This window comes from Capra hircus, chromosome 13 (assembly GCF_001704415.2).
Source record: "Capra hircus breed San Clemente chromosome 13, ASM170441v1, whole genome shotgun sequence".
NCBI classification, from domain to species: Eukaryota; Metazoa; Chordata; class Mammalia; order Artiodactyla; family Bovidae; genus Capra; species Capra hircus.
In genome coordinates, this window is record NC_030820.1 from 66781732 (window position 1) to 66809054 (window position 27323).

General features: G+C 45.2%; 1 protein-coding gene across 1 annotated transcript in view; it reads left to right on the plus strand.

The window, feature by feature from the left end:
• The window catches only part of LBP (lipopolysaccharide binding protein), a 36743-nt gene that overhangs the window by 683 nt on the left and 8737 nt on the right, over positions 1 to 27323 (plus strand). The window contains exons 2-12 of the mRNA XM_005688550.3: positions 2646 to 2760; positions 4240 to 4368; positions 10412 to 10567; positions 11750 to 11813; positions 15340 to 15403; positions 18129 to 18220; positions 19527 to 19703; positions 21588 to 21647; positions 23588 to 23755; positions 25621 to 25688; positions 26210 to 26252. Coding sequence (XP_005688607.2) covers positions 2646 to 2760; positions 4240 to 4368; positions 10412 to 10567; positions 11750 to 11813; positions 15340 to 15403; positions 18129 to 18220; positions 19527 to 19703; positions 21588 to 21647; positions 23588 to 23755; positions 25621 to 25688; positions 26210 to 26252 — 1136 coding nt within the window. The remainder of the gene's footprint in view (positions 1 to 2645; positions 2761 to 4239; positions 4369 to 10411; positions 10568 to 11749; positions 11814 to 15339; positions 15404 to 18128; positions 18221 to 19526; positions 19704 to 21587; positions 21648 to 23587; positions 23756 to 25620; positions 25689 to 26209; positions 26253 to 27323) is intronic.

The following is a 27323-nucleotide window of genomic DNA, read 5'->3' on the forward strand; positions in this document are numbered from 1 at the left end:
TGGTTTGCTCGGGGTGTTGGCTACATGGATGCATAAACATGTAAGAATTACCTCGCAGTAGGTTCCCTGGTGACTCAGATGGTAAAGAATCTGCCTGCAATGCAGGAGACCCAGGTTTGATCCCTGGGTTGGGAAAATTCCCTGGAGAAGGGCATGGCAACCCACTCTAGTATTATTGCCTGGAGAATTCCCTGGTGGGCTACAGTCCATGGGGTCACAAAAAGTCAGACAGGACTGAGTGACTAACACTTTTAATAAGACAAGTGCCCTTTAGGTTGTACTTCTACAGATGTTATACTTCAATTTTAAAGAATGAGCATAAGTAGAACTGTTTTTATTTTTTATTGATGTATAGTTGATTTACAGTAATATGTTAGTTTCAGGAATATAGCAAAATGATTCAGTTCTTTGCAGATTATATTCCATTATCGGTTATTACAAGATATTAAATATAATTCCCTGTGCTATACAGTAAATCCTTGTTGCTTATTTATTTTATATATAGTAGTTCATATCTGCTAATCACATACTCCTAATTTGTCCCATCATCCACATTCCACAATCATGTCTGTTTTCGATGTCTATGAGCTTGTTTCTGTTTTGTATAATAATTCATTTGTAATTTTCATTTAAGATCTAAAACAAAGCCTCAGAAATCATCTTTCCAAGGGGCAAGGGATTGGGGGTATTTATATACTACTCCCCACAATACTTGATGAACAGCTGCTCCTCACATATATGGAGCCTCAATTGCCTTATCTGTTCAAATGGGGTAATAACATTCCCTCAGGAAGAGTTGTTGGGAGCCCAGATTGGCTGCAGCCAGACAGAAGGCAATCAAGGAAGCCTTCTTGGAAGAGGTGAGGCAGAAATGATACTTGAGAGTTAGCCAGGGACAAGGGATAGCATTTTGGGAGAGTACCAGCTCCTGTGTGTGCAGGAGAGAGGGCTGCAAAGTGGTAAGAGGCAGAGTTGGGGAGCTCAGTGGTCATCTGTGTACACACACCCACTCCAAGGGCAGAATCCTGGGTCTCTCATACCTCTGAATAAACAGAAAGTCCTAGTGTGAATACTGTTTATATTGAAACTCTGCTGCTGCTACTGCTGCTAAGTCGCTTCAGTCGTGTCTGACTCTATGCAACCCTATAGACGGCAGCCCACCAGGCTCCACGTCCCTGGGATTCTCCAGGCAAGAACACTGGAGTGGGTTGCCATTTCCTTCTCCAATGCATGAAAGTGGAAAGTGAAAACTGAAAGTGAAGTCGCTCAGTCATGTCCGACTCTTAGCGACCCCATGGACTGCAGCCTACCAGGCTCCTCCATCCATGGGATTTTCCAGGCGAGAGTACTGGAATGGGTTGCCATCAGGCAAAATTTGCCTCTTGTTCCTCCTTTCCACTGTGTACGTGTAACCAGTACTCTAGAACTGGACATTTTGGTTTCTTTCCATATTTTTAAACAAGATCCACCCTGCTTTGACCTCCTGGGTGTTTACTGAGTGCTTCATGTGTGCCAGGCACCATGCAAGAGTGCTTTTTATCCCGTCAGACTCCTTTTGGCTTTGCAAAGATCTCTCTCTCTCTCTCTCTTTTTAAACATTTTTCTTTTCTTAGATTTTTTTTTTTGGTTTAACAATTTTATTTGTTAATTAATTTATTTAGGCTTTGCTGAGTCTTCACTGTTGTGCGGGCTTTCTCTAGTTCTGGCAAGCGGGGACTACTCTCTGGTTGTGGCGCGTGGGCTTCTCACTGTGGTGGCTTCTGTCGTTGCGGACCATAGGCTCTAAAGTGCACGGGCTCAGTAGTTGTTGCACATGGGACCCTCGGCAAGTGGAATATTCCCAGACTAGGGATTGAACCCATGTCCCCTGCATTGGCAGGAGGACTCTTAACCACTGGACCACCACGGAAGTCCTGCAGCGATCTCTTTTAATCCTCATGCCACCCCAGTGAGGAAAGTACTGCTGTCATTGCTTTGGGACAGACAGAGAATGCCAAGGTTGAGGACTTGCTCAAGGTCACCCAGCTAGAAAGACGCCAGTGCCAGGATCCTAGCCCTAAAATCCTTGCAGTCTCTTCTACACAGGCTAGACACTGTGAAGGACAGGAAAGAGGCCCAGCCACCAAGCACACAGCACTCCTCTCTCGTGGAGCTGCTGACAAAGACAGACCCTCTGCTTCCTCATCGATAAAATGGGCATGAACATAACCGCCCCACCTGGAGTGCAGTGAAGCTCCTGAATTTCTCTCCTGCCACTTGTGGCTCTTGGGTGTGCGTGCGAGCTCAGTCACTTCAGCCGTGTCCAGCTCTTTGCAACCCCATGGACTGCAGCCCGCCAGGCTCCTCCATCCATGGGGATTCTCCAGGCAAGAATCCTGGAGTGGGTTGCCATGTCCTCCTCCAGGGGATCTTCCCCACCCAGGGATCAAACCTGTGTCTCCTGCCACTCCTGCATTGCAGGCAGATTGTTTACCCACAGAGTTCCCCTCTAGTCCCCTGCTCTAGAGGGGTTCAATAACCTGCAACCATATTAATGCTAAACAGAAAGTTGACCTCTTTCCCCAGGGCAGGTAGGAGCCACTGAAGGGTTTAGAGGGAGGGAGGCAGGCCGATCAGGCTGACTCCCAGCTGTTTTGTGTCCTCAGTGGCCCAAGAGGAGCTGTTGGCTCTGCAGAAAAAGCTGCACAAAGTCACACTGCCCAACTTCGACGGGGACGTCAGGATCAAACATTTTGGCAGTGTGGACTATGGATTCCACAGGTGGGGCTCCGAGGTGGCTGGGCAGGGGCTGTGGGTGGTGTCCAGAGAGGAAGGGAAAGAGAGCCCCAGGATGGCCTAAGACCTCTCTGGGGCAGGCAGTGGTGGGATGGTTCCTCGAAGAGTTCAGAGGGAAGTTCTGGAAGGAATCTGGGCCCTTCATTTGTTCATACAACAAATATTAATGAAGAGCCACTAGCTATGTGACCTGAGCCTTTGTTTCCTTATCTGTAAAATGGGGATAACTTTCTGCCTCTTTGGAGTGATAATCCAGGCTCTGGCCTGACACTGGATGTAGTCTGGAAGGGAAGATAGACCTTAAATTAAAAAAAAAAAAAAAACCTTTAGCTTTAGATATAGTAACCCAACTCTTGGAGCTGAGGTTGGCACATCTGGAGGAGTCAAGGAAGGCTTCCTGGAAGGGGTGGCATTTCACCTGAGTCTTCAAAGGATATTTAGACCAGAGTAGCTGATGCTTTAAAAAGAAAGGCATCAGGCTTCCCAGGTGGCTCAGTGGTAAAGAATCCACCTGCAATGCAAGAGACACGGGCTCAATCTCTGATCCTGGAAGATCTCACATGCCTCAGAGCAACAAAACCTGTGCACCATAACTGTTGAGCCCATGCTCTAGAGCCTGGGAGCCACAACTACTGAGCTCATGCGCTGCAACTACTGAAGTCCAAGAGCGCCAGAGACTGTGCTCTGCAACAAGAGAAGCCACTGCAGTGAGAAGCCCTCGCACCACAACTAGAGAGTAACTCACCCTCACCGCAACCAGAGAAAAATTGTATGCAGCAGTGAAGACCCAACCCAGCCAGAAATAAATACATAAATATTTTTAAAAAAGACATCAATCACTTTTCGAAGGCTTGACAGCTGAGCCCATGACTCATCACACCCCTCTCTGCTCACCACTGATGGCTTCTTTCAGTCCTTGTTTTATTCCGTCCATCACTAAACATCTATCAAGCACCTACTGTGCACTGGGCAAAGAAAAGGGAACTTGACCATTCCTTTCCCACTGATAGCCCCGGGATACGTATGGTCTGGGTTTGCTCTCCCAGGCCTTTCGTGTCTCTTCTTGAGGCTGCCCTCAGCCTTCTCTGAATGAGTTCCCCACCTGGATGTAGAGAGGAAAATGATGATAGGGTGCATCTCTGCACCTTACTTGGGGTCCCAGCCAGGGTTGTGAGATCTGTGGGCTCTGATCCTGACGGTGTGACTCTGGGCAAATGCATCCCTTCCAAGAAGTTCTCTTTCCCTCTGTGTGAAAAGGGAACCTGAACAGTGCTGACCCCCTCTGTGAGACCAACTGACGCAGTGCATGCAAAGTACTTGGCAAGGCTGCGTGGTTAGCTCAGGGCACACAGCAGGTAAGTAGGAGCTGGGTACCAGGTCCCAGCGTGAGAGCAAGACCCCTGCAGAGACTAGACCTGCCTCTGCCTCCGCGCTGATGCCTCTTCTGTGGGTCTCTCTCCCCAGCCTGAAGATTCAGAGCTGTAAGCTGCTTGGCTCTGCTCTGAAGCTGCTCCCCAACCAGGGCCTGCTTTTCTCTGTCTCCGACTCCTTCATCCAGGTCACGGGCGACTGGAAGGTGCGCAAGAGGATTCTGTAAGTTGGCTATCCTCCCAGGCCCTTGGACCCTTGACCTTGGCTTTCATTCCGTCTTTCTTGGGCCCAAGGTGTTCCTAGCTTTCCCCACAGCAGACCCCCAAGGCAAGAATTCAAGTGCAAGTACTTTATCTGGTGAGTGACCTAGGGAAACATCCAAGGTTTGTGCAGAAGTGAGGTGGGGAAGAAAGGAGTCGGCTTGGCAGCTATTGGAGCTCAACCCTCCTGGGGACAACCCTCTTGGGGACATTGTAGGCAGAGCACACCTCTGAGTTACCCCAGTCTCCTGTTTGCCGTTGGTCAAGGGTGGGCTGACCTCTCCAGCATTTTGAACTGTTCTCTGACTTCTGAGGTCCTTGGATGGAAGGTGGGTTAGTCTCCTCAGGCTGCCATAATGGAATGTCACAGTCTGGGCCAGGGCGGGGCGGGGCGGGGGAGGGGTGGGGGGCGGTGCTGGTCAAACAGCGGGAATTTTTTTTTCTCACACTTCTGGAGGCTGGGAGTTCAAGATCAAGATGTGGGCAGATTTAGTTTGCTCTGAGGCTTCTCTCCTGGGCTTGCAGATGGCTGCTCTGTTACCACGTCTTCCATCTGTGAGCCATCCCTCTGCGAGCCTGCACCCCTGGTGGTCCTCTGTGTGTCCAGGTCTCCTCTTCTTGGGAGGACAGACTGGACTCTAGGCCACCCTAATGGCCTCATTTTAACTGGATCACTTCTTTAAAGGTTCTATCTCAAATACAGTTAAATTCCCAGAACTAAGTGGCCTTTAACGTACAAAGTCAGGGGCCACAATTCAGCCCGTAACAGGAGGGCAAATATGGGTGAACTGGCCATACTGACACTGTAGGTCTTTGGCCCCACATCCTTACTGAGTACATGCAAAGTGGCCGGAACAGATGGAGATCTATTGTAAGTGTAAAACACTAGATTTGAAGGCTTAGTACAAAAAGAACATAAGAAATCACATTAATAATGTTTATGTTGATCACATTTTGAAATGATAATCATATACTATTCAAATGATTCTCACTCCTTTAATTGTGCTTTTTTAAAATGTGTACTAGAAAATTTTACATTTACATGTAGTTCACATTATATTTCCGCTGGACAACACTGCTTTAGAAAGATGCTCAGTATGTAGATCAATATCTTGGGCTTCCTTGGTTGCTCAAATGGTAGTGAATCTGCCTGCAGTGTGGGAGATCTGGGTTCGATCCCTCAGTCAGGAAGATCCCCTGGAGAAGGAAATGGCAATCCACTCCAGTATTCTTGCCTGGAGAATCCCATTGGCAGGGGAGCCTGATGGGCTACAGTTCATGGGGTCATGAAAAGTCGGACACGACTGAGCAACTAACACTTTCATATAGGTCATCAATTGTCGTTGTTCAGTAGCTAAGTCCTGTCCAACTCTTTGTAACCCATGGACTGCAGCGTGCCAGGCTCCTCTGTCCTCCACTGTCTCCTGGAGTTTGCTCAGATTCGTGCCCATTGAGTCGGTGATACTATCCAACCACTTCTTTATCTATCAACCCTTTCTCCTTTTGCCTTAAATTTTTGACAGTGTCAAGGTCTTTTCCAGTGAGTCGGCTCTTCACGTCAGGTGGCCAAAGTATTGGAGCTTCAGCTTCAGCAACAGTCTTTCCAATGAATATTCAGGGTTGATTTCCTTTAGGATGGACTGGTTGGATCTCCTTGCAGTCCAAGGAACTCTCAAGAGTCTTCTCCAACACCACAGTTCAAAAGTATCAGTTCTTTGGTGCTCAGCCTTCTTCATGATCCAACTCACATCCAAACCTGACTACTGAAAAGCCATAGCTTTGACTACATGAACCTTTGCTGGCAGTCATTAATATTTGCATATTAATTCAATTTCCATGACAGGAATCATGCCTTACTCTTCAAGATCTCTTCATATGCCATATGAATATCTAGCTCATTCTTTTTTAAAACTTCTTTTAATGTAAAATTTTTACTTAGGTGAAATTCACGTAACATGAAATTAACCATTTTAAAGTACCCAATTCAGCAGCATCTAGTACATTTACAGTGTTGTGTGACCGCCACTTCTACCTAATCCCACAATATTTCCATCACCCCAAGAGATGCTCCATACCCATTAAGCTCTCACTCCCCATTTGCCCCTCTCCCAACCCTGGGCCACCGCCAGTCAGCCTCTGTCTCTATAGATTTGCTGATCTGGGACCTTTCATATACATGACATCATACAGCACGCATATTTTTCTGGCTTTTGTCATGCAGTATAATAATTTTTTTTAATATTAGTTAATTAATTTGGCTGCACTGGGTCTTAGTTATAGTACACAGTATCTTCAGCCATGTCATGTAGCAAACTCTACTCCCTGACCAGGGATCGAACCCACACCCCCTACTTTAGGAGTGCAGAGTCTGAGCCACTGAACCACCAGGGAAGTCCCTTATGGAGCATACTATTTTTGAGGTTCATCCACACTACAGCGTGTATCGATGCTTTATTCCTTTGTATGAATGAGTAATATTTCACTGTATAACTGGACCACATTGATCTCATTCTTTGTAAAGGCTTCTTCACATAGATGCCCACGACTTATTGAACCTGTCCTGACTAGTTGACATCTAAGCTTAATTCCTCATTTCTTGCTATTCCCCATGATGCTTCAGTGAACTTCCCCACACAAATATCTTGACAGGATAAGCCACAGACTAAAGACTTAGAAGTAAAATTACTGAACCAAAGCTATGTAGTTACAATCAGGATCAGTTCAGCTCATTTCAGTTGCTCAGTCATGTCTGTCTGACTCTTTGCGACCCCGTGGACCGAAGCACACCAGGCTTCCCTATCCATCACCAAGTCCTGGAACCTGCTCAAACTCATGTCCATCGAGTCGGGGATGCCATCCAACTATCTCATCCTCTGTCGTCCCCTTCTTCTCCTGCCTTCAATCTTTCCCAGCATCAGGGTCTTTTCATGAGTCAGTTCTTCCCATTAGGTGGCCAAAGTATTGACATTTCAGCTTCAGCATCAGTCCTTCCAATGAATGTTCAGGACTGATTTCCTTGAGAATTGACAGGTTTGATCTTGCAGTCCAAGGGACTCTCAAGAGTCTTCTCCAACACCACAGTTCAAAAGCATCAATTCTTTGGCACTCAGCTTTCTTTTAGTCCAACTCTCACATCCATACAGGACTACTGGAAAAACCAAAGCTTTGACTAGATGGACCTCTGTTAGCAAAATAATGTCTCTGCTTTTTAATATACTGTCTAGGTTGGTCATAGCTTTTCTTTCAAGGAGAAAGTGTCTTTTAATTTCATGACTGCAGTCACCATCTGCAGTGATTTTGGAGCCCCCCAAAATAAAGTCTCTCACTATTTCCACTGTTTTCCCATCTATTTGCCATGAAGTGATGGGACCAGATGCCATGATCTTAGCTTTCTGAATGTTGAGTTTTAAGCCAACATTTTACTCTCCTCTTTCACTTTCATCAAAAGTCTCTTTAGTTCCTCTTCACTTTCCGCCATAAGGGTGGTGTCTGCATATCTGAGGTTATTGATATTTCTCCCAGCAATCTTGATTCCAGCTTGTGCTTCCTCCAGCCCAGCGTTTCTTATATTTCTCTGAATATAAGTTAAATAAGCAGGGTACAATATACAACCTTGGTGTACTCCTTTCCCAGCTTGGAACCAATCTGTTGTTCCATGTCCAGTTCTAACTGATGCTTCTCGACCAGCAAACAGTTTTATCAGGAGGCAGGTCAAGTGGTCTGGTATTCCCATCTCTTGAAGAACTTTCGAGTTTGTTCTGATCGACACAGTCAAAGGCTTTGGCATTGCAAATAAAGCAGAATAGATGTTTTTCTGGAACTCTCTTGCTTTTTTTGATGATCCAGTGGATGTTGGCAATTTGATCTCTGGTTCCTCTGCCTTTTCTAAATCCAGATTGAACATCTGGAAGTTCTTGGTACTGTTGAAGAATTTTGCTTGGAAAATTTTGAGCATTACTTTGCTAGCGTGTGAGATGAGTACAATTGTGCAGTAGTTTGAACATTCTTTGGTATTGCCTTTCTTTGGGATTGGAATGAAAACTGACCTTTTCCAGTCCTGTGGCCACTGCTGAGTTTTCCAAATTTGCTGGCATATTGAATGCAGCATTTTCACAGCATCATCTTTTAGGATTTGAAATAGCTCAACCGGAATTCCATCACCTCCACTAGCTTTGTTCATAGTGATACTTCCTAAGGCCCACTTGACTTCACATTCCAGGATGTCTGGCTCTAGGTGAGTGATCACACCATTGTGGTTATCTGGGTCCTGAAGATCTTTTTTGTATAGTTCTTCTGTGTATTCTTGCCACCTGTTCTTAATATCTTCTGCTTCTGTTAGGTCCATACCATTTCTGTCCTTTATTGTGCCCAATTTTGCATGAAATGTTCCCTTAGACATCTCTAGTCTTTCCCATTCTATTGTTTTCCTCTATTTCTTTGCATCGATCACTGAGGAAGGCTTTTGTATCTCTCCTTGCTATTCTTTGGGACTCTGCATTTGGATGGGTATATCTTTCCTTTTTTCCTTTGCCTTTAGCTTCTCTTCTTTTCTCAGCTATTTATAAGGCCTCCTCAGACAACCATTTTGCCGTTTTGCATTTCTTTTCTTGGGGATGGTCTTGATCACTGCCTCCTGTACAATGTCATGAACCTCCTTCCATAGTTCTTCAGGCACTTCATCTATCAGATCTAATCCCTTGAATCTATTTCTCACTTCCACTGTGTAATTATAAGGGATTTGATTTAGGTCCTACCTGAATGGTTTAGTGGTTTTCCCTACTTTCTTCAATTTAAGTCTGAATTTTGCAATAAGGAGTTGATGATCTGAGCCACAGTCAGCTCCTGGTCTTGTTTTTGCTGACTGTATGGAGCTTCTCCATCTTTGGCTGCAAAGAATATAATCAGTCTGATTTTGGTGTTGACCACTGGTGATGTCCATGTGTAGAGTACATGTTTTTGGAAGAGGGTGTTTGCTATGTCCAGTGTGTTCTCTTGGCAGAACTCTATTAGATTTGCCTTGTTTCATTCTGTACTCCAAGGTCAAATTTGCCTGTTACTCCAGGTATCTCTTGACTTCTACTTTTGCATTCCTGTCCCCTATAATGAAAAGGACATCTTTTTTGGGTGTTAGTTCTAGAAGCTCTTGTAGATCTTCTAGAACCATTCAGCTTCAGCTTCTTCAGCATTACTGGTTGGGGCACAGACTTGGATTACTGTGATATTGAATGATTTGCCTTGGAAATGAACAGAGATCATTCTGTCATTTTTGAAACTGCATCCAAATACTGCATTTCAGACTCTTGTTGACTATGAGGGCTACTCCATTTCTTCTAAGAATAGATCCCACCAATCTGTGTTCCTGATGTGTTCTCTCAACCAGTGTTTGGTTTCCCCATATCTTCACAAGCACTGGGTATGAAAATCTTCTGAACTTTTTATCTCTCTGATAGATGAAACCTGGCATCATTGTTATTTTCATTTTTAATCACGTCTCATGTGCTTATTTGCAACTGAACTTTCTGTTAACATCTTGAACCTCCCTTTTTTTCCTCTTTTGTCCTTTCCTTATTACTCTGTATAAGTTGTTCTTTGTGTATTAAGGAAATTAACTCATATATTAGCTCATGTGTTAAGCAAATTAGGTCTTTGGCTAGCTCACGATGCAATTTTTTAAAATTTGCATATGCCATTGTTCTCTAAAGTTTTAATTTTCAGTGCCAGCAAGTTCATAACTATTTCCTTTATGGCTTCTGAGATTTGGATTTGACCTAGAAAGGCTTTTGCCCATCCCTGACCATAAATAAATGGACCCAAGCTTTCTTCTTGATCTTTTATGGCCTTGTTTATAACAAATCTTTATCTTGTAATAACTATATTTGTAATAATTTCTGTAGCTAACTTCTTACTCTGGTTTCATTTAGTTGGGAATTGAGATTTATATTTCCCCTCAAATGGTGGCTGACCATAGTCTACGAATCACTTACTACTTCTTCTTTCTTCTCTAGGAGACTAAACGGCTCCTTCGACGTGAAGGTCAAGGGCATCACCATTTCAGTCAATCTTCTCTTGGACAGTGAGCCCTCTGGGAGACCCAAAGTGGCTGTCTCCAGCTGCAGTAGCCACATCCATGATGTGGAGGTGGACATATCAGGAGATTTGGGGTAGGTCACCACGGGGGCACTGACCAGCTTGACCCTTGCAGGAGCCAGAGGCCTATCCAACCCAAGGCCCAAAGCCTCTGATAAGCACGACGGTGCAGGGTACCGCATGGGCACATCATATGCGCTTGGAGGTAATTCTTTGGGGGACCTGCTGGGATGAACAGAAGCAGATTTAAGCCCAGAGTATTGGTGAGTGTGCCGGGCTTCCCAGGTGGTTCAGTGGTAAAGAACCACTGTGGTGCAGCAGCTGCAGGAGACACAGTATTAATCCCTGGGTTTGGAAGAAACCCTGGAGGAAAGAAATGGCCACCTATTCGAGTATTCTTGCCTGATAATCCCACGGGCATGGTGGGCTACAGAGGAAGGGACCGCAAAGAGTCAGACACGACTGAGCAGGCGTTGGTGTGCCATTTCCACCAAAAAATAAAGAGCTTCACCACCATCAGACACGTGCAGTTTGGCTACGGAGAGAACACAAAGGCTTTTGGTCAAATGAGAGCTTGTGAAAAATACACAAACCTTTGAGCCAATCTCTTCAAGTCTCAGTTTCCTTGATTAGAAAAACATGAATTGGGGACTTCTCTGGTGGTCCAGTGCTTCAGACTCTGCGCTTCCACTGCAGGAGGGTCTGTGAGGCACAGCCAAAAATTTAAAAAATAAGAATAAATAAAGATATATTCCCCCAAAAAAGGAAAAGAAAAACATGGATTCTCCAGGTGGTGGTGGTGTGTGTTCTCAGTCATGTCCAGCTCTTTGCAACCCCATGGACTGTAGCCCACCAGGTTCCTCTGCCTATGGAATTTTCCAGGCGATAATACTGGAATGGGTTGCCATTACCTACTCCAGGGGATCTTCCTCATTCAGGGATCAAAACTGGGTCTCCTTGTCTCTCACATTAGCAGGCAGATTCTTTACCACTGAGCCACCTGGGAAGTCGCATGGTCTCCAACCCCTCCTCTAAATATATTGAATTTGGGGCTGGGCTGTCAGATACACTGAATCAGGGGGTGTGCTGGGACATGGGAGTCTGCATGCTCATTCCATTCAGGATTCTGGAACACAGCAGGGGCCAGGATGGGGTGGGGAGCCCTCTCGTGGGAACTGGCCTGACTCTCCCTGCTGCCCCGCTTTCTCTGCATTCAGTGCCACCAAGCTGACCATCCACCGTGCTTCCCTCCCCAGGTGGCTGCTGAATCTCTTCCATAACCAGATCGAGTCCAGGTTCCGAAAGGCCTTGGAAAGCAAGGTAAGCTTGTCCAAGCAGCTGGCATTGCTGAGCCTCTCAAGGGTTGGGTGCAAGTCCTCAGTGACCTCTGGACTTGAACATCCCTAGGGGCTGGCCCAGGCATATTTGGGCTCAAGGCCCAGAAAGGACAAACCAAGGTCATGGAGCTGGTGTGCAGCAAAGCTGAGGGCAAGATGTAGGTGTCTGGACACCAAGTCTGTTCAGTTAGATAGAAAATGGTCAGATGCTTGGCCAAGGGTCAAACAACAGGGAATAAAGTCATCTTGGCTTTGCTCACTGCCCACCCCAGCTCTGCAGTCCACAAAAGCCAAAAAGGAAATCAACACTTATGTGCCTGTGGGGACCAAGCAGGAAGCTTTGGGAGTGTGTGGACCATGTAGGAGCTCTGGCTCCTACCTGGGTGAACGCATGAACACCTGCTTTGTATTGCCTTATATAAACAGCAACAGTGTCAGTTTTCCCCATTTAAAAAAATCCTGTGCTACTGCTACTGCTAAGTCACTTCAGTCGTGTCTGACTCTGTGCGACCCCATAGACAGAAGCCCACCAGGCTCCCCCATCCTTGGGATTCTCCAGGCAAGAACACTGGAGTGGGTTGCCATTTCCTTCTCCAATGCATGAAAGTGAAAAGTGAAAGGGAAGTCGCTCAGTCATGTCCGACTCTTCGCGACCCCATGGACTGCAGCCTATCAGGCTCCTCTGTCCATGAGATTTTCCAGGCAAGAGTACTGGAGTGGGGTGCCATTGCCTTCTCCGAAAAAATCATGTGAAATCTCCAAATTTTGGAATCTCTGGCTAAAATAAAGAGGTTTATGCTAACTTTCAGTTCTCTCATTCACCTACTTCACCCTAAAATCCTGTCTCTGGTGTATCATCTACCTGGAGCTGCATTTGTAGCGATGACTGCTTGGGAAGAGAGAAAGTAAAGAAGAGGAAAGGGGAAACACAGGCGCACACCTCTCTTGATCCAAGTCTGCTTTGGCTTTGAGTGCCCCCTGGTGGTTGAAGTGAAAATAGCATGCAAGGATTGGACATGGCAAGCACTTCTGTTCCTTTTCTTGTTCTGAGGTCCCAGGGTCTAGGCGAGCTTGGGAAACATGCCAGTCCTCTTCTCGTGCACCCCGCTGCCATGTTTCCATGCTTTTCTAGTGGGACTTAGTATTCTTCAGTGGTGTGGATTTATGCTCCCCTGCTGATGTGGAGACAAGAATGATTAATAACAATATTATACAACAATAGTGCTGTGAACCCAGGTCTCCTGCATAGCAGGCAGATTCTTCACCATCTGAGCTACGGCTTGCCCTGAAAATGTCACCTCCTCATAGGAGCCATCAGTGACCCTCTTACTAGGCCAGGACCACATGCATGCTCTAGGACACCTCCCCCCCATAAGTCCCTCTCCTCCACTGTATCTGTGGAGGATAGGTGATAGCTAGTTAAAAAAAAAAAAAGCTGTTTAAAGTGAGGACTCGGACTTCCCTGTAGTCCAGTGGTTAAGAGTTGGCCTGCCGATGCGGGGGACATGGATTCAATCCCTGGTCTGGGACGATACCACGTGCTGCAGAGCAGCTAAGCCCATGGGCCACTACTATTGAGCCTGTGCTCTGGAGCCTGGGAGCCACGACTACTGAGTGCACGTACCCTAGAGCCTGTGCTCCACAACAGGAGACGCCAACACCATGAGCAGCCTGTGCACTGCAACAAAGAGTAACCCCGGCTCTCTGCAACTAGAGGAAGCCGTGTGCAGCAGTGAAGACCCAGCACAGCCAAAAGTAGAAACAACTAGATAAATGGAAAAAAAAATAAGGCGAGGACTCACACAGCCTCGAAAAAAGAAAATATTTACATATGAATCCAAATATTTTAAGATACAGTAAACGTACATTCCTTCTGACCTAAGACGCAGGACCATTCTTTGTAAACAGTCTCTTGACTGGCCTAGCACTGTCTTTCTAACATTTAACATCCATCTGCTACAGGTTCCAGCTCAGATTTCTTTAACCACACTGAGAATCTAGAGATGTTTGCAAAGCGATCTCCATGCAGAATCCTTCCATATTTTTATAATTGTTTTCCTGGTAAGCTTTTCTGGTCCACAGCAGTTTACTGGCATTTTCTTTAAGCAACTCACCTTTCCAAAGCACTTACCATTGGTTTTTCTGACAAATAACTCTTTTCTCAGTCATTATTTCATGGGTTTACATAAAAAATAATTTTTAATATTTATTCATTTATTTGGCTACATCGGGCCTTGGTTTCAGCAGGTGGGATCTTTTGTAGTGGTGCACAGATTCTCTAGTTGTGGCACATGGGCCCAGTAGTTGTGGTGTGCAGACTTAGTTGCTCCACAGCATCTCAGTTCCTCAACCAGGGATCGAACCCACATCTCCTGCATTGCAAGATGGACTCTTAATCACTGGATTACCAGGGAAGTCCCTGCATAAGAAATAATTTGAGTGATTGCAATAGCAAGGAAAGCAAACTGGTTTGCGAACATGCACTTCCATTTCTTGAGAAGCACACAGTTTACCTGGGGCAACAAATTCTGAGTGCTTACTATGCATGGTAGCCTATTGGATGGGAGGACTGAGTCTTCCACAAGCAGCTGGGGAAACAAGTGTTGCAGGGAAAAGCCAATTCTGACTCTTTGTTGGAACTGTTTCTTTGACTTGCTTTTCCTTGCTTTTGTTATTGTATGTAATGGCCTGCCTCAGAGAATCCTGCCCCTCTGCCTGACTGTTAAATTAAAGTGCCTTTGTTCAGACCCTTGGTCCACTTGTAGATGGCATGAAGGAAGAAATTAACACATCCCCTTTCCAAGGCTTGCCATTCTAGGAGATATTTGTAAGATCAGTGGCCTTTTTACTTTGTTTCCACATCTCCTCCATCTCTGATCTATAAAAGAACCCCACATCCAGACCCTGAGAAGATGGTTATTTTGAAGCATTAGTCTGCCATCCTCTTGGTCAGCTGGCTCTCCGAATAACATTTCCTCGTCTTACTACCTGTCTCCAGTCCACTGGCCTGTCGTTCAGCGTTCAGCAAGCAGAACGAGCTTGGATTCGATAACACAAGGACTATTGATCCATCCAGCTAATCTGTTAAGAAGTATCTGCATCTACTTATTTGTGTGGCTATTGCTACCTACTATCTAATTCTGCTGTCCAATTCCAGACCCTGAGAGACTAGGGCTTCCCAAAGGAATAGGTCTTTCATGACGGAGTTTCAGGCGGTGCCTCCAGCCATGTTGCCCCATCCGGCTGCATAGGCAAGTACCTAGCTCCGATTTCCAGTCCTGTGATGGACTTTAACAGGCCCAAGTGGACCCTATTGGGGGTCCACACGGGGGCAGACATGTTTCTGATCATTTCTATTTTCTTGGTACCTGGCATATCATAAGCACTTATAAATTTTTGTAGAATCAATGACCAGCTAGCAAAGACGTGCAATGGGACTGAAGCAGTTAGCACAGGGCCAGACAAAAGCCAGCAAACTCACTCGGGCTTTCTTTTCCCATATTTTTCAGATTTGTGACATTATTCAGGACTCGGTGACCTCTGAGCTACAGCCTTATCTTCAAACTCTGCCAGGTAGGGCACTCCACCCATCCTTGATTCTCATTCATTTTTATAAGTGCATACATTAATATGTACCTTATGAAAATTTACATGGAGCAGCAGTGTTAAAAGTAAAAATTAAAAGTCCCCTCTCCTCCCCAAATTTTCTTCTTTTTAAAAAAATATTTATTTATTTATTTGGCTACACCAGGTCTTAATTGCAGCATGTGGGATCTTCAGTCTTCACTGCAGCATACAAGATTTTTTTAGTTGCAGCATGTGGGATCTAGTTCCCTGACCAGGGCTTGAACAGGTGCCCTCTGCATTATGAGTGCAGAGTCTTAGCCACTGGACCACCAGGGAAGTCCCCCCAAATTTTCTTCTAAGAGGTAAACTGTTTTGAGTGTGTACTCTCAGATATTTCCTTTGCATGTACAAATATAAATATACACATCCATAAGCATATGAATACACATTCACATGGGCTTCCCTGGTAGCTCATCAGTAAAAGAATCCACCTGCAATGCAGGAGTTCAATCCTTGGTCTGGGAGGACCCCCTGGAGAAATAAACGGCAACTCCAGTATTCTTGCCTGGGAAATCCCCTGGACAGAGGCGCCTGGTGGGCTACAGTCCATGGGGTCACACAGAGTTGGACACACTTAGCAGCTAAACCACCACCACCACCATACATTCACATATGTATTACTTTTGTTCATGAATATATGTGAATATGCATAATTATGAATATATACATTAGTCTGTAATAGTAGAGACATTGTTTTTTTTTTGTAACCTGTATACCTTGAAGATCTTTTTTCATCAGCACATATAAACTTATCTCGTTTTTAAAAACGTTTTTGTGGAAGTCAAACAGAGAAAAAAGTGCTCAAACTGTAAGTGGAGTTTTAAAAATTTTTTCACAAACTGAGCACACACACTTATCAGCTTCCAGATCAATATACAGAACATGACTGGCCTTTCAGAGTCCACTCATGTCTCCTTCTGGCACCACCCACCCCTCCAGGGTGACCATCCTCCCTACTTCTTCCAGCAAACATCAGCTTTGCACTTTGCGCATGAATGGACCTATTCAGTAATCACAGTCTTTTATCAAAAGCAGAAGGCTTTCTCTGTTCAACTTTAAAATATGAGGTCACTCCGTGGACCTCCCTGGTGGTCCAGTGATTAAGACTTCACCTTCCAGTGCCGGGGGTGTGAGTTCAGTCCCTGGTTGGGGAGTTAAGATCCCACATGACTTGCAGCCAAAACACCAAAACGTAAAACCAAAGTAATATTGTAACAAATTCAATAAAGGCTTTAAAAATGGTTCACATAAAGAAAATCTTTAAAAAATAATAAAGTATGAGGTCAATCCATATTGTTCCATATTGTGAGGTCATTCACTCTCCTGCTGTGTCATCCACTGTGGCCATGTCTTTCCATTTTTTTTTTTCAATTTGGAGGATAATTGCTTTAAAATGTTGTGTTGGTTTCTGCTGTATAACAATGAGAATCAGCCATAACGTCTCTCCATTTATTTATCTATAGACCTGTTGAAGGCCATTTGGGTAGTTTCAGTTCTAAATCATTGTGGGTAGTGCTGCTTTGAATATTCTAACTCATATGGACATGCATCTTGGGATATACACGCAGGAGAGAAATTACAGGTTCCTGTGATGTGCCTAGGTTCAGCCCTACCAGATCCTGCCAAACAGTTTTCCAAAATGATTATATAGACCTCATTTTTTTTTTTTTCTTGGCCATGCCACTCACCTTGCAGGATCTTAGTTCCCCAATCAGTGACCAAACTTGCGCCCCCTGCAGTGGAAGCGTGGAGTAACCACTAACCACTGGACTTCCAAGGAAGTCCCTAGACTTCATTTTAATAACTGCACAGTTTTCTATCTTACGAATGTGTCTCCGTTTATTTAATGAGCCCCCAGCTGCTGGACAGGTAGGTTTGCTGTCATCCTTTCCTATTGCCAACAATGGGGCAGAGAGCATCTCATACTACCTCTTTGCCTGCACATAAGTGTACCTGTAGAAGAGTTCTCTAAAAGCAGAGGTCCCAGAGCTAGGCTACACAGGTAAAGTTGGCAGGGACACGCCCTGGACAATTGGAGGTGTTCCCTGATGCCTTGGCCCCCAGGCCTCCACCCTCACTGCTAACCTTCCCTTCAGCAGAGACCCACGTGTGCACAGAGGCCCCAGTGCGTGGGACAGAGAGCTCCTGCCCCCACCAAGACCTTGGAGGGGAGTCTCTGGGTCCTCTGAATATGGCCCCGCCTTCCTGGTTATTTGGTTGATATTGGTAGGTGGCTGGTTTCCTTGAAGATCAAGGTCTTGGTTATAAAGTTGAAGAGAAATATCTTTGGTTGTAGAATTTTCCCTATCGTATGTCTTCCTTGGTGTGAAGTTCTGGGTATGGAGGGGTTGCCAGACCTGAGCTCCTCCTGTGCTCAGGCTGTGTGTGTGCTTGTGTGTGTGTGTGTGTGTGTAAGATTCTGGAAACTGCTCAGGCTCTGGGATAAGCACACCAGTCCCCTTGTGACTAAATCATCAGTGGAACAGAAGAAACCACGTCATCTCTTTCTTGGTGAAGCAGCCCTTTGCCCCAGCACTGGGCTGGGTGGAGGGTCTTAAGGTGGAGGGGCAGGGAGCTCTGGAGACCTCTCCAGAGGGAGTGTGGGTCAGCCAGAGACCTCATCCCTTCTGCATCACCCGCCTCCTAATTCTGTCCCTCCCCCGGTTCACAGTCACAACAAAGATAGATCATCTCGCTGGCCTTGATTACAGCTTAATGGGGGCCCCTCAAGCAACAGACCAAACGCTGGACGTGATGTTCAAGGTAAGGGTCCTGGGTCAGGGGCTTGAGCGGGTCCAGCTCCGGCGTGGCATTCCCTCAGCTCAGCCCTTTCTTGGGGCCTCCTGTTTCACAGTTTCAGATCTGTCCCTGGGTCCCCATGGTCCCCAAGTGTCAAGGGCAGGGCAATATGGAGTTGTGGGGAGTATTTTCCAGAGACAGGATCCTCCCATGGTGTCTTACATCACTTAAGCCTTGAAACTTCCTTCCTCCCCGGCCCCGCGCTCCACTCCTTCACCTATCCCACCATGCAGGTGACATTAACCAGAGCAGGCCCTCGATGGCATTGAAGAGCTGGCCAAGAGGTCCTATAGGTTAAAACATCAAAGCTTCTGGTGAGCATTTCATTAGGGGAATCCTGGACATGCACTTTGACCCAAAGGAAAGCATCTTTTTTAAAAAAATTTTTTATTGGAGTATAGTTGATTTGAGCATCCCAGGTAACTCTAGTGATAAAGAATCCACCTGCCAGTGCAGGAGACATGGGTTCAATCCCTGAGTCGGGAAGAGCCCCTGGAGGAGGAAAATGGTAATGCACTCCAGTATTCTTACCTGAAAAATTCCATGGACAAGAGGAGCCTGACAGGCCCCACCCAGTCCATGCAATCACAAAGAGTCAGACACGACCGAGTGACTGAGCACACACACATAGACGATTTACAATGCTGTGTTAGTTTCAGGTCTCAGCAAGGTGAATCAGTTATAGATACACATACATCCACTGTTTCTTTAAAGATTCTGTTCCCATATAGATCATTACAGAGTACTGCGTAGCGTTCCCTGTGCTAGATGGCAGGTTCCCATTTGTTATCTGTTTATTTTATATATATATATTATATATATATACACATATAGTGTATATGTATCAGTCCCAGTTTCCCAACTTTTCCCTTCCGCTACCTTATCCCCTGCTGCTGCTGCTGCTGCTGCTGCTGCTAAGTTGCTTCAGTCGTATCCGACTCTGCCACCCCATGGACTGCAGCCCACCAGACTCCTCCATCCATGGGATTTTCCAGGCAAGAGTACTGGAGTGGGGTGCCATTGCCTTCTCCGACCTTATCCCCTAGTAACCATAAGTGTGTTTCCTACATCTGTGACTCTACTTCCATTTTGCAAACAAGCTCATTTTCATCTTTTTTTTTAGATTCCAAGGAAAACATCTTTAATGGTGGAATTTCAGGCAGCATCTCTAGCCTGTATTCCCTCATCAGACTCTATAGGCTCCTAGCTCAGGTGTCTAGCCCAGGGATAGACATAGAAAAGTTCAAATGGATTCTATCTCTCTCTCTAGGGTGAAATTTTTAGCCAAGATGACCGCTCCCCAGTTGCTTTTCTTGCTCCTGTCATGAACCTTCCTGAGGAACACAGCCGAATGGTCTACTTTGCCATCTCGAATTATGCCTTCAACACCGCCAGCCTAGTTTATCATAAAGCAGGATTCCTGAACTTTACTATCACGGATGACATGGTGAGAATCATAGCAGAATAGCTCTCACAAATGACTTCATCACTTGGTCTTCCTTCCTCTTCCCTTCCCACCCATGTACATCAGTGAAACAGTAAACTATAACTAAGAAAAAAGATCAAGAGCAGGAAAAATATGTTAGCACAATTTCACTTCTCACTTTGGCGGCCAGGAAGCTCAAAGTTCTTTCTCCATTATAACAACTGGGGAAGATTTTCTGGCTTGCTTGTCCGTGTTTTACTTTTCCTTCCTGTCTAGATCCATTATCTGTGTGTGTGTGTGTGTGTGTGTGTGTGTGTGTGTGTGTGCTGGGTCTTCCTTGAGGCGCACAAGAGCTTCTCTAGTTGTGGAGCATGGGCCCTAGGTCACATGAGCTCAGTATTTGCAGCATTCAGGCTTAGTTTTCCCATGGCATGTGGGATCTTAGTTCCCAGACAAGGAATTGAACCTGTGTCCCCTGCATTGGAAAGCAGGTTTTTAGCCACTGGACCACCAGGAAGTCCCTAGATCTGTGGTCCTCATGCATATTTTCTTCCATCCTGATGGTTTGTAGAGGTTTAAAGATTTTAGTGAATGAGGCAGGATAATAGATAAATTCATGAACTGATAAACTCATAAGGTTTCATAGAATAGAAAATAAAGACCACGTTAAAAGTAAGGCACAATTATGAAGACACAGGACCCATAAATTGATTTTTTTTTAAATTATATATCTGTGTGGGTGCTTCCCGTAGTCAAAATGGGAAGAGTACAGGATTTAGGGATTCACAGTGAAAAGGAGAGAAAATGTCGCCCTAGCATTTACCTCTAAACTAACTGTCTCCAATGTGGCTTTGTATAAAGGTTACTACATTTTATAGTGGATCACATCATGAAAATTTTTTTCAGTTTCTTTCATATTTCTGGGTTTTAGGTAGCTGTTTCTTGTAGCTCTTTGTAAAAACTGAAGCCTCGTGTACCATGTCAGGATGGTGGAGGAAACACAATGCAATCCAAATTGGATGGTCCAGCCAATCCTGGTAATAAATTGGAGACCAGAAGTGATGCATGGAGTGATATTTGTCCTTTATTTCTCATCCATGCCAGGGTCATTTACTTCTGTTGTCATATTTGAGTCACCCTTCCCACCTGTGGTACAGAACTTTCCTTCAGTGGAAGGGATCATAGTAGCTGTGTTTTATTGAACGCCCACTAAGTGCTAGGCCTTGGACTAGATGCCTTATACTCACCATTTCATTTAGCCCTCACAATAACCCAGTAAGTGGGAACTATAATGATCTCTGGGCCCTCCAGGTGGCACTAGTGATAAAGAACCCAGCTGCCAATGCAGGAGACATAAGAGACACGGGTTCAATCCCTGGGTCAGGAAGATCCCCTGGAGGAGGGCCCAGCAACCCACTCCAGTATTCTTGCCTGGAGAATCCCATGGACAGAGGAGCCTGGTGGGCTACAGTCCATGGGGTCGCAAAAAGCTGGACACAAATGAAGCAACTTAACACACACATACACACACACACATACATGCACATATATAATTATCTCCATTTTATAGGTGAGGAAGTTGAGGCTCAAAGAGGGAAAGGGGCTCAGCTGGGATTACATAGTAACAAAGCCTAGAGTCAAACCTAGGTCTGTGAGACTGCAAATCTCATGCTTGTGTATCCTCTGATTGAGTCCTGCATGTCACCTACACCCCAAGGAGAGCAGCCAGGACCCCAGGGATTCATGTGCTCACGGTGAATGCAGAACAAGCATCTCGTTGTTGCCATGGTAACCGCAAGCAGTCAAGAAGCTATGTTTTTAAATACCCTCCCACTTCCCCATCTATCTGCAGACCTTCAGCTCTGGCCAGAGCACTTAAAACTTCTTTGTGTCCCTTCTTTGCAGATTCCGCCTGATTCTAACATTCGACTGAACACCAAGTCCTTCCGTGCCTTCGTTCCAAGGGTAACGCTTCCCTTAGCCCTCAGCGTGCAGGTTGAGCCCCCAAAGCCTTCAGGGGTATTCTTTAAAACCTCCACCCTCCTCTCAGCTTGATCAAGAGCCAGAAGGCCCACAGTGGGGTCCCCAATGAAGGCTGGGGTGCTACAGGTTTCCCTTCAAAGTCAAAATGACAGAGGCCCAAACCCTGTGTCTCCTGGGACCACAGGCCACCCAGTCTCTTACTGATGCTCTCTGACAATTCCAGGGAATACTGACAAGCCCCACAAAATGTACCCCAATTAAGGACACCAAGCAATTAGAGGGTGTAGTAGGGGTCAGGCCCTGTTCTTGGTGCATTACAAAAATTATCTTTTGAATGGATAATTTTTTATGGTCCAAGGTTCAAAAGACCTAAAAGATTAAAGAGTGAAAATTCCCATCCACTCCTGTCGCCTAAACATCCAGTTCACACTCCAAGTCTGTCAATATTATCAAATTGCACACACGCTTCTGGCGAGATTCTGTGTGTATACAAATAAATGTTATTTGTCTTTCCTCTGTTTTTTCATGCAAATTGAGGTATATTTTACACACCAGTTTTCACCTTACTTTTCCCCCTACTGTACCAGGAGATGATTCTGTATAGGTAAATAAAAAGCTTCCTCACTCTTATTTTCCTGGGAACCCAATCTGCCATTGTGTTATCGATTGACCATAGTTTGAGTATCCCGTCTCCCATGGAAGGACATGTACGTTTTTTCTTTGCTACATGAGTGACACAGTGAATAACCCTGTATCTCTGTCCTTGCTGGACTAAGCTCTTTATGTGCAACATCTTATTTAATCTCATAGAAATCTACCTGTCTTCTCCTCCACCTTCCGAGTCCCGTCAAGATGCAGCTCAGATAGGCAGTAGTGTTTAAAGTTCCTTTCCGAAGGCTTGATGATGGCTGAGAGGAATTATAATGGTGGGGAAATTGTTAAACTTCAAATACTGCAGTACCTGGGTCACCTCCTTCCATAAGGCACCCCCACAGCAGGCCCTTTCTCTCCCTAGAACCCCACAGCAGCCCAACATGCTGCCATATTGTTGGCACTAGCTTTGGAGGGACCTTGGCCACGTCCTGGCTCCAACAGCCCTTTCTCCCCAGAAAGAGGAGGAAACCCCCCCTCCCCTTTCCTGCTCATATCATAATCAACCTGACACAGAAGCAGCTCAGCTATCCTTCTGAGGTAAAGTGATTTACCTCCTCAACCTTCTAAACATCTCCCTTTTACAATAGAATGTAGATTTTATATTTGCATAGCTAAAAGGCTCACGGGACTGTTCCTCCACCGACTTCCCCCCTACACGGAACAGTCTTGACCCCAAATTAAATTTTAATTAAACAGAAAATTGCCATAACTTTTTAAATGTTAAATCTAGGTGTGTCATCAAAAACAGTGGCGTAGGCAGTTATCAGAGTGGCGGGAGGGGAGCTGGGCGTACAGGTTCTAGAGAAGCAATAGTTCTCACTGACTGCCCAGGGAAAGGTGTGGAGTGAAAAAATTCAGTCCAACCTTTCTGGAGGAGTTTGGCAATACCTGGAAGAAGCTTTAAAAAATATTCTTGCCCTTGGACTCCGCAGGGAATGTATCCCCCAAAATAATAGCCAAGGGCATGCAGGGGAGTAGTCATTAAAAGACAACACTTTGGAGACAATTTGATGCCCAATAAGATTAGATCAGTTGCAGTACCCACACATAGTGAAATAGAACACAGTTCAGCCAGGAGATAAACGATACAGGCTCTATATGTCTGACATGGAAGGATGTCCAGTGATACCTTTAAGAAAACAAGGCACAGAGCATTTTGTGGAAATTAAACCAACAGGTGGTCTCAGCTTGCTCTAGCTCCCTCCAGGTTGTCCCAGCAAACCTGCGTATTTTCTTCTCTTGACATAATCTCTTCATTCCACCCTCAGATAGCCAGGCTGTACCCCAACACGAACTTGGAGCTCCAGGGAGCAGTGATCTCTGCCCCATGCCTGAACTTCAGCCCTGGAAATCTGTCCACAGCTGCCCAGATGGAGATCGAGGCCTTTGTGCTCCTACCCAACTCCGTCAAGGAACCTGTCTTCCGGCTCGGTGTGGTAAGGTTCAAAGCCTTTGCAAATGTTGTTGCCTTTTCCTGCTGGTTCTTCCTCGCACTGACCACCTGGTTAATTCCTTAGGATCAATCTCAACTTCAGTTCAGTTCAGTTCAGTTCAGTGGCTCAGTCGTGTCCGACTCTTTGCGACCCCATGAATCGCAGCACGCCAGGCCTCCCTGTCCATCACCAACTCCTGGAGTTCACTCAGATTCACACCCATCGAGTCCGTGATACCATCCAGCCATCTCTTCCTCTGTCGTCCCCTTCTCCTCCTGCCCCCAATCCCTCCCAGCATCAGAGTCTTTTCCAATGAGTCAGCTCTTTGCATGAGGTGTCCAAAGTACTGGAGTTTCAGCTTTAGCATCATTCCTTCCAAAGAAATCCCAGGGCTGATCTCCTTCAGAATGGACTGGTTGAATCTCCTTGCAGTCCAAGGGACTCTCAAGAGTCTTCTCCAACACCAAGGATCCTCAGATAGGCCTTTCTCTTCTTTTTTTCCTAAGCTTATTTATTTATTTATTTCTGGTTGCTATGGGTCTTTATTGCTACACACAGGCTTTCTCTAGTTGCAGCGACTTGGGCCTACTCTCTAGTTGCGGTGTACAAGCTTCTCATTGTGCTGGCTTTTCTTGTCATAGAGCACAGGTTACAGGGCATACAGCCTTCAGTCATTATGCACAGGCCTAGTTGCCCCACAGCACGTGGGGTCTTAGTTCCCAGACCAGGGATCAAACCCATGTCTCCTGCATTGGCAGGCAGTTCTTAACCACTGGACCACCAGGGAAGTCCCAAGATTGGCCTTTCTTGATCGCCCTTATCCCTGATCTATCTTACGACCCTTGTCACTTTTTTCTTATGGCATCCTATTATTTCTCTTCATAGGACTTATGTAAAGATACTTATGTAGCTCTTTGCAGTTGTACTTACTTAATGTATGTTTGTTCCACTAAGTGAGTCCATAAGGAGAAATCCAGATTTAGCGGCTAAACAGTAACAATTGCTCCCAGATGTTGTATGTGCAATTTAATGGTTGTGATTGTTATCGAAATTGTCATCAATATATTTTAAATTAAAACATAATTTATTAGTATTATTGTTATTATTTCTTAAAGCTGAATCTTGGCCCTGAGATAGCTAGAAAGGATCCCTTTAGAGATCTCCGGAGATAAGCCTCTGTACCTTGGTGACTCAGACAGTAAAGAATCCTCCTGCAATGCAGTAGACTTGGGTTCGATCCCTGGGTCAGGAAGATCCCCTGGAGGAGGGCATGGCAACCTACTCCAGTATTCTTTCCTGGAGAATCCCCATGGACAGAGGAGCCTGGTGGGCTGCAGTCCACGGGGTCGCAAAGTGTCGGACATGATGAAGCAACAAAGCACCACACATCTTCTCTTGGTAGTCTGTTCAAAGTCTAATTGCTATCGTAGTCAGCCATGCCATGCTTAAGTCACTTCAGTCATGTCCAACTCTTTGTGACACTGTGGACTGTAGCCCACCAGGCTCCTCTGTCCATGGGATTCTCCAGGCAAGAGTACTGGAATGGGTTGCCATGCACTCCTCCAGGGGATCTACCCAACCCAAGGACTGAACCTGGGTTTCCTGCATTGCAGGCAGATTCTGTACCACTAGTGCCACCTAGGAAGCCCATCATAGTGAGCAATTTCAAGTAAAAGTGTTCAAGTCCAAGTTCAAGCGTTTATTAGCACCTACGATGAGCTTCCTGGTAACCTACAGCCCAGCAGGCAAGTTCCTGTTTTAACTCAGTGAGGTATTTGTTAGAGGAGACAGCCAGTTCTCATAGTTATGCATTCTGTACATGACGACCTCCTTCATTCAGACCTGTTTCTTTTTACTGGAATTTCCAGGCCACTAATGTGTCTGCCATGTTGACCTTCAACACCAGCAAGATCACTGGATTCTTGGAGCCAGAAAAGTAAGTCAGCCTGCTGACTACGTGGGGGCGCTCAGCTGGGCTCACTCCATCTGACACTGCAGCTGATTCAGTGCAGCTGGAGGTGGGATGTAATTGGATCCCCCTTCAACGTTTAGCGCCCACCACTGGGTGGGGAAGCAAACTTAAATTTTAGCCCAACTGGCCCAATTCTTTCCCCTCACTGGTCCTGTCTCCTTAAACATCCTTCCAACCATTACTTCCAAACTTCTAAAGAATTTACTGTTTTTCCTTTATCTATGAATTTTAGATATCAGCAATATTGACTTCCTGAAATTACAGAGATTGAGTTCCTTTACACTACACACTTCCCCCCTGTAAGTCTTCCCAGTAAGGTCGTATCATTGTTTTTGGTTCCTCAATAATCTTTTTCACTCTCACGCTACCACACCCTTGGCCCTACGCCTTCTCCAGTTGGTGTGTCCTTCTTCTGGGGGATCCCCACATTAGGTTTCCCTTGAACACAATGCCCACATCTCTGAATCTTCTCTGATTTGTTATAGGATACAAGTGGAACTGAAAGAATCTAAAGTTGGACTATTCAGTGTAAGTTATTCTTGTTTTTATTTAAGAAATGATTAGGGAAATAATTTAGAGTATTTCCTAAGCAATGTTTTGGCAGCTGTAATAGAGAAGGAGAAGAGTTACTCTCGGCCCGAGAAATCATAGAAGTCCATGAGGACATGAACCATAGGGCAGAAGAACTGTTACCTCCCAATATTAGACAGTGTACAATTAAATCACTTGGTGGACAGAATTCTTTTAATTGCAAGGGAAAAAAAAAGGCTAACTAAAAGTGTCTTAAGCAAAGAGGAGGAATGAATAGGATCATATACTAAAACACAAAAATAAAAAAGCTAAGGCTAGAGGTTTCAGGCATAGCTGGATCCAGGTGTTCAGATTAGTGCATCAATTTGAAAAGGCGAGGGAAGTTATTATAGGACTATATGAAATCGTGTGTGCGAAACTTCTGAAAACTGTAGCGCACTATAGAATCAAGAATCTTTCATGAATTTTTTAGAAAGAAAAAAAGAACATATGTATGTATGTATGTATATATATATGTATGTATGTGTGTGTGTGTGTGTATAGAGAAGAATCTCTGTCTCTCCATTCTGCTTTCATCTGTTTGCTTCATTCTCAGGCAAGTTCTTCCCAAATTTCCTGTAGTTTTATTAAAAAAAAAAAAAACCCTACCAAAAAAAAAAAGATCATGTACTAGTCCTCACTGGATTATTCTTAATCAAATGCCCATCTTTAGCCAACCAGCATGGGTTTCAGCTCCCCAGAACCAAGATTTGCAGTCCCAAACCACGTGGGCTGAGATAGGAAAGGAGCATTCCCCTGAAGAAAATAGGAATTCTGTTATTTAAACAAAAGGAATTGATGGCTGGGCAGATGAAACCAAGAGATGATTTCCACAAAGAGGAAAACGTAGCCGTGGTGAAACGGCCCCATATGAAAGGAGAAGAAAGAATGGGAAGATTTGCGTGGGCTGAAACACTCAAGGAGAGATTTCTGAAGAGGGAAAGTGGGGTGGTGTTCCTCCTCACAGGTCAAGGAGGAGATGGAAAGAGTTAACCTACAGTAGTTGGCTACCTTTTTACCATCCTATGG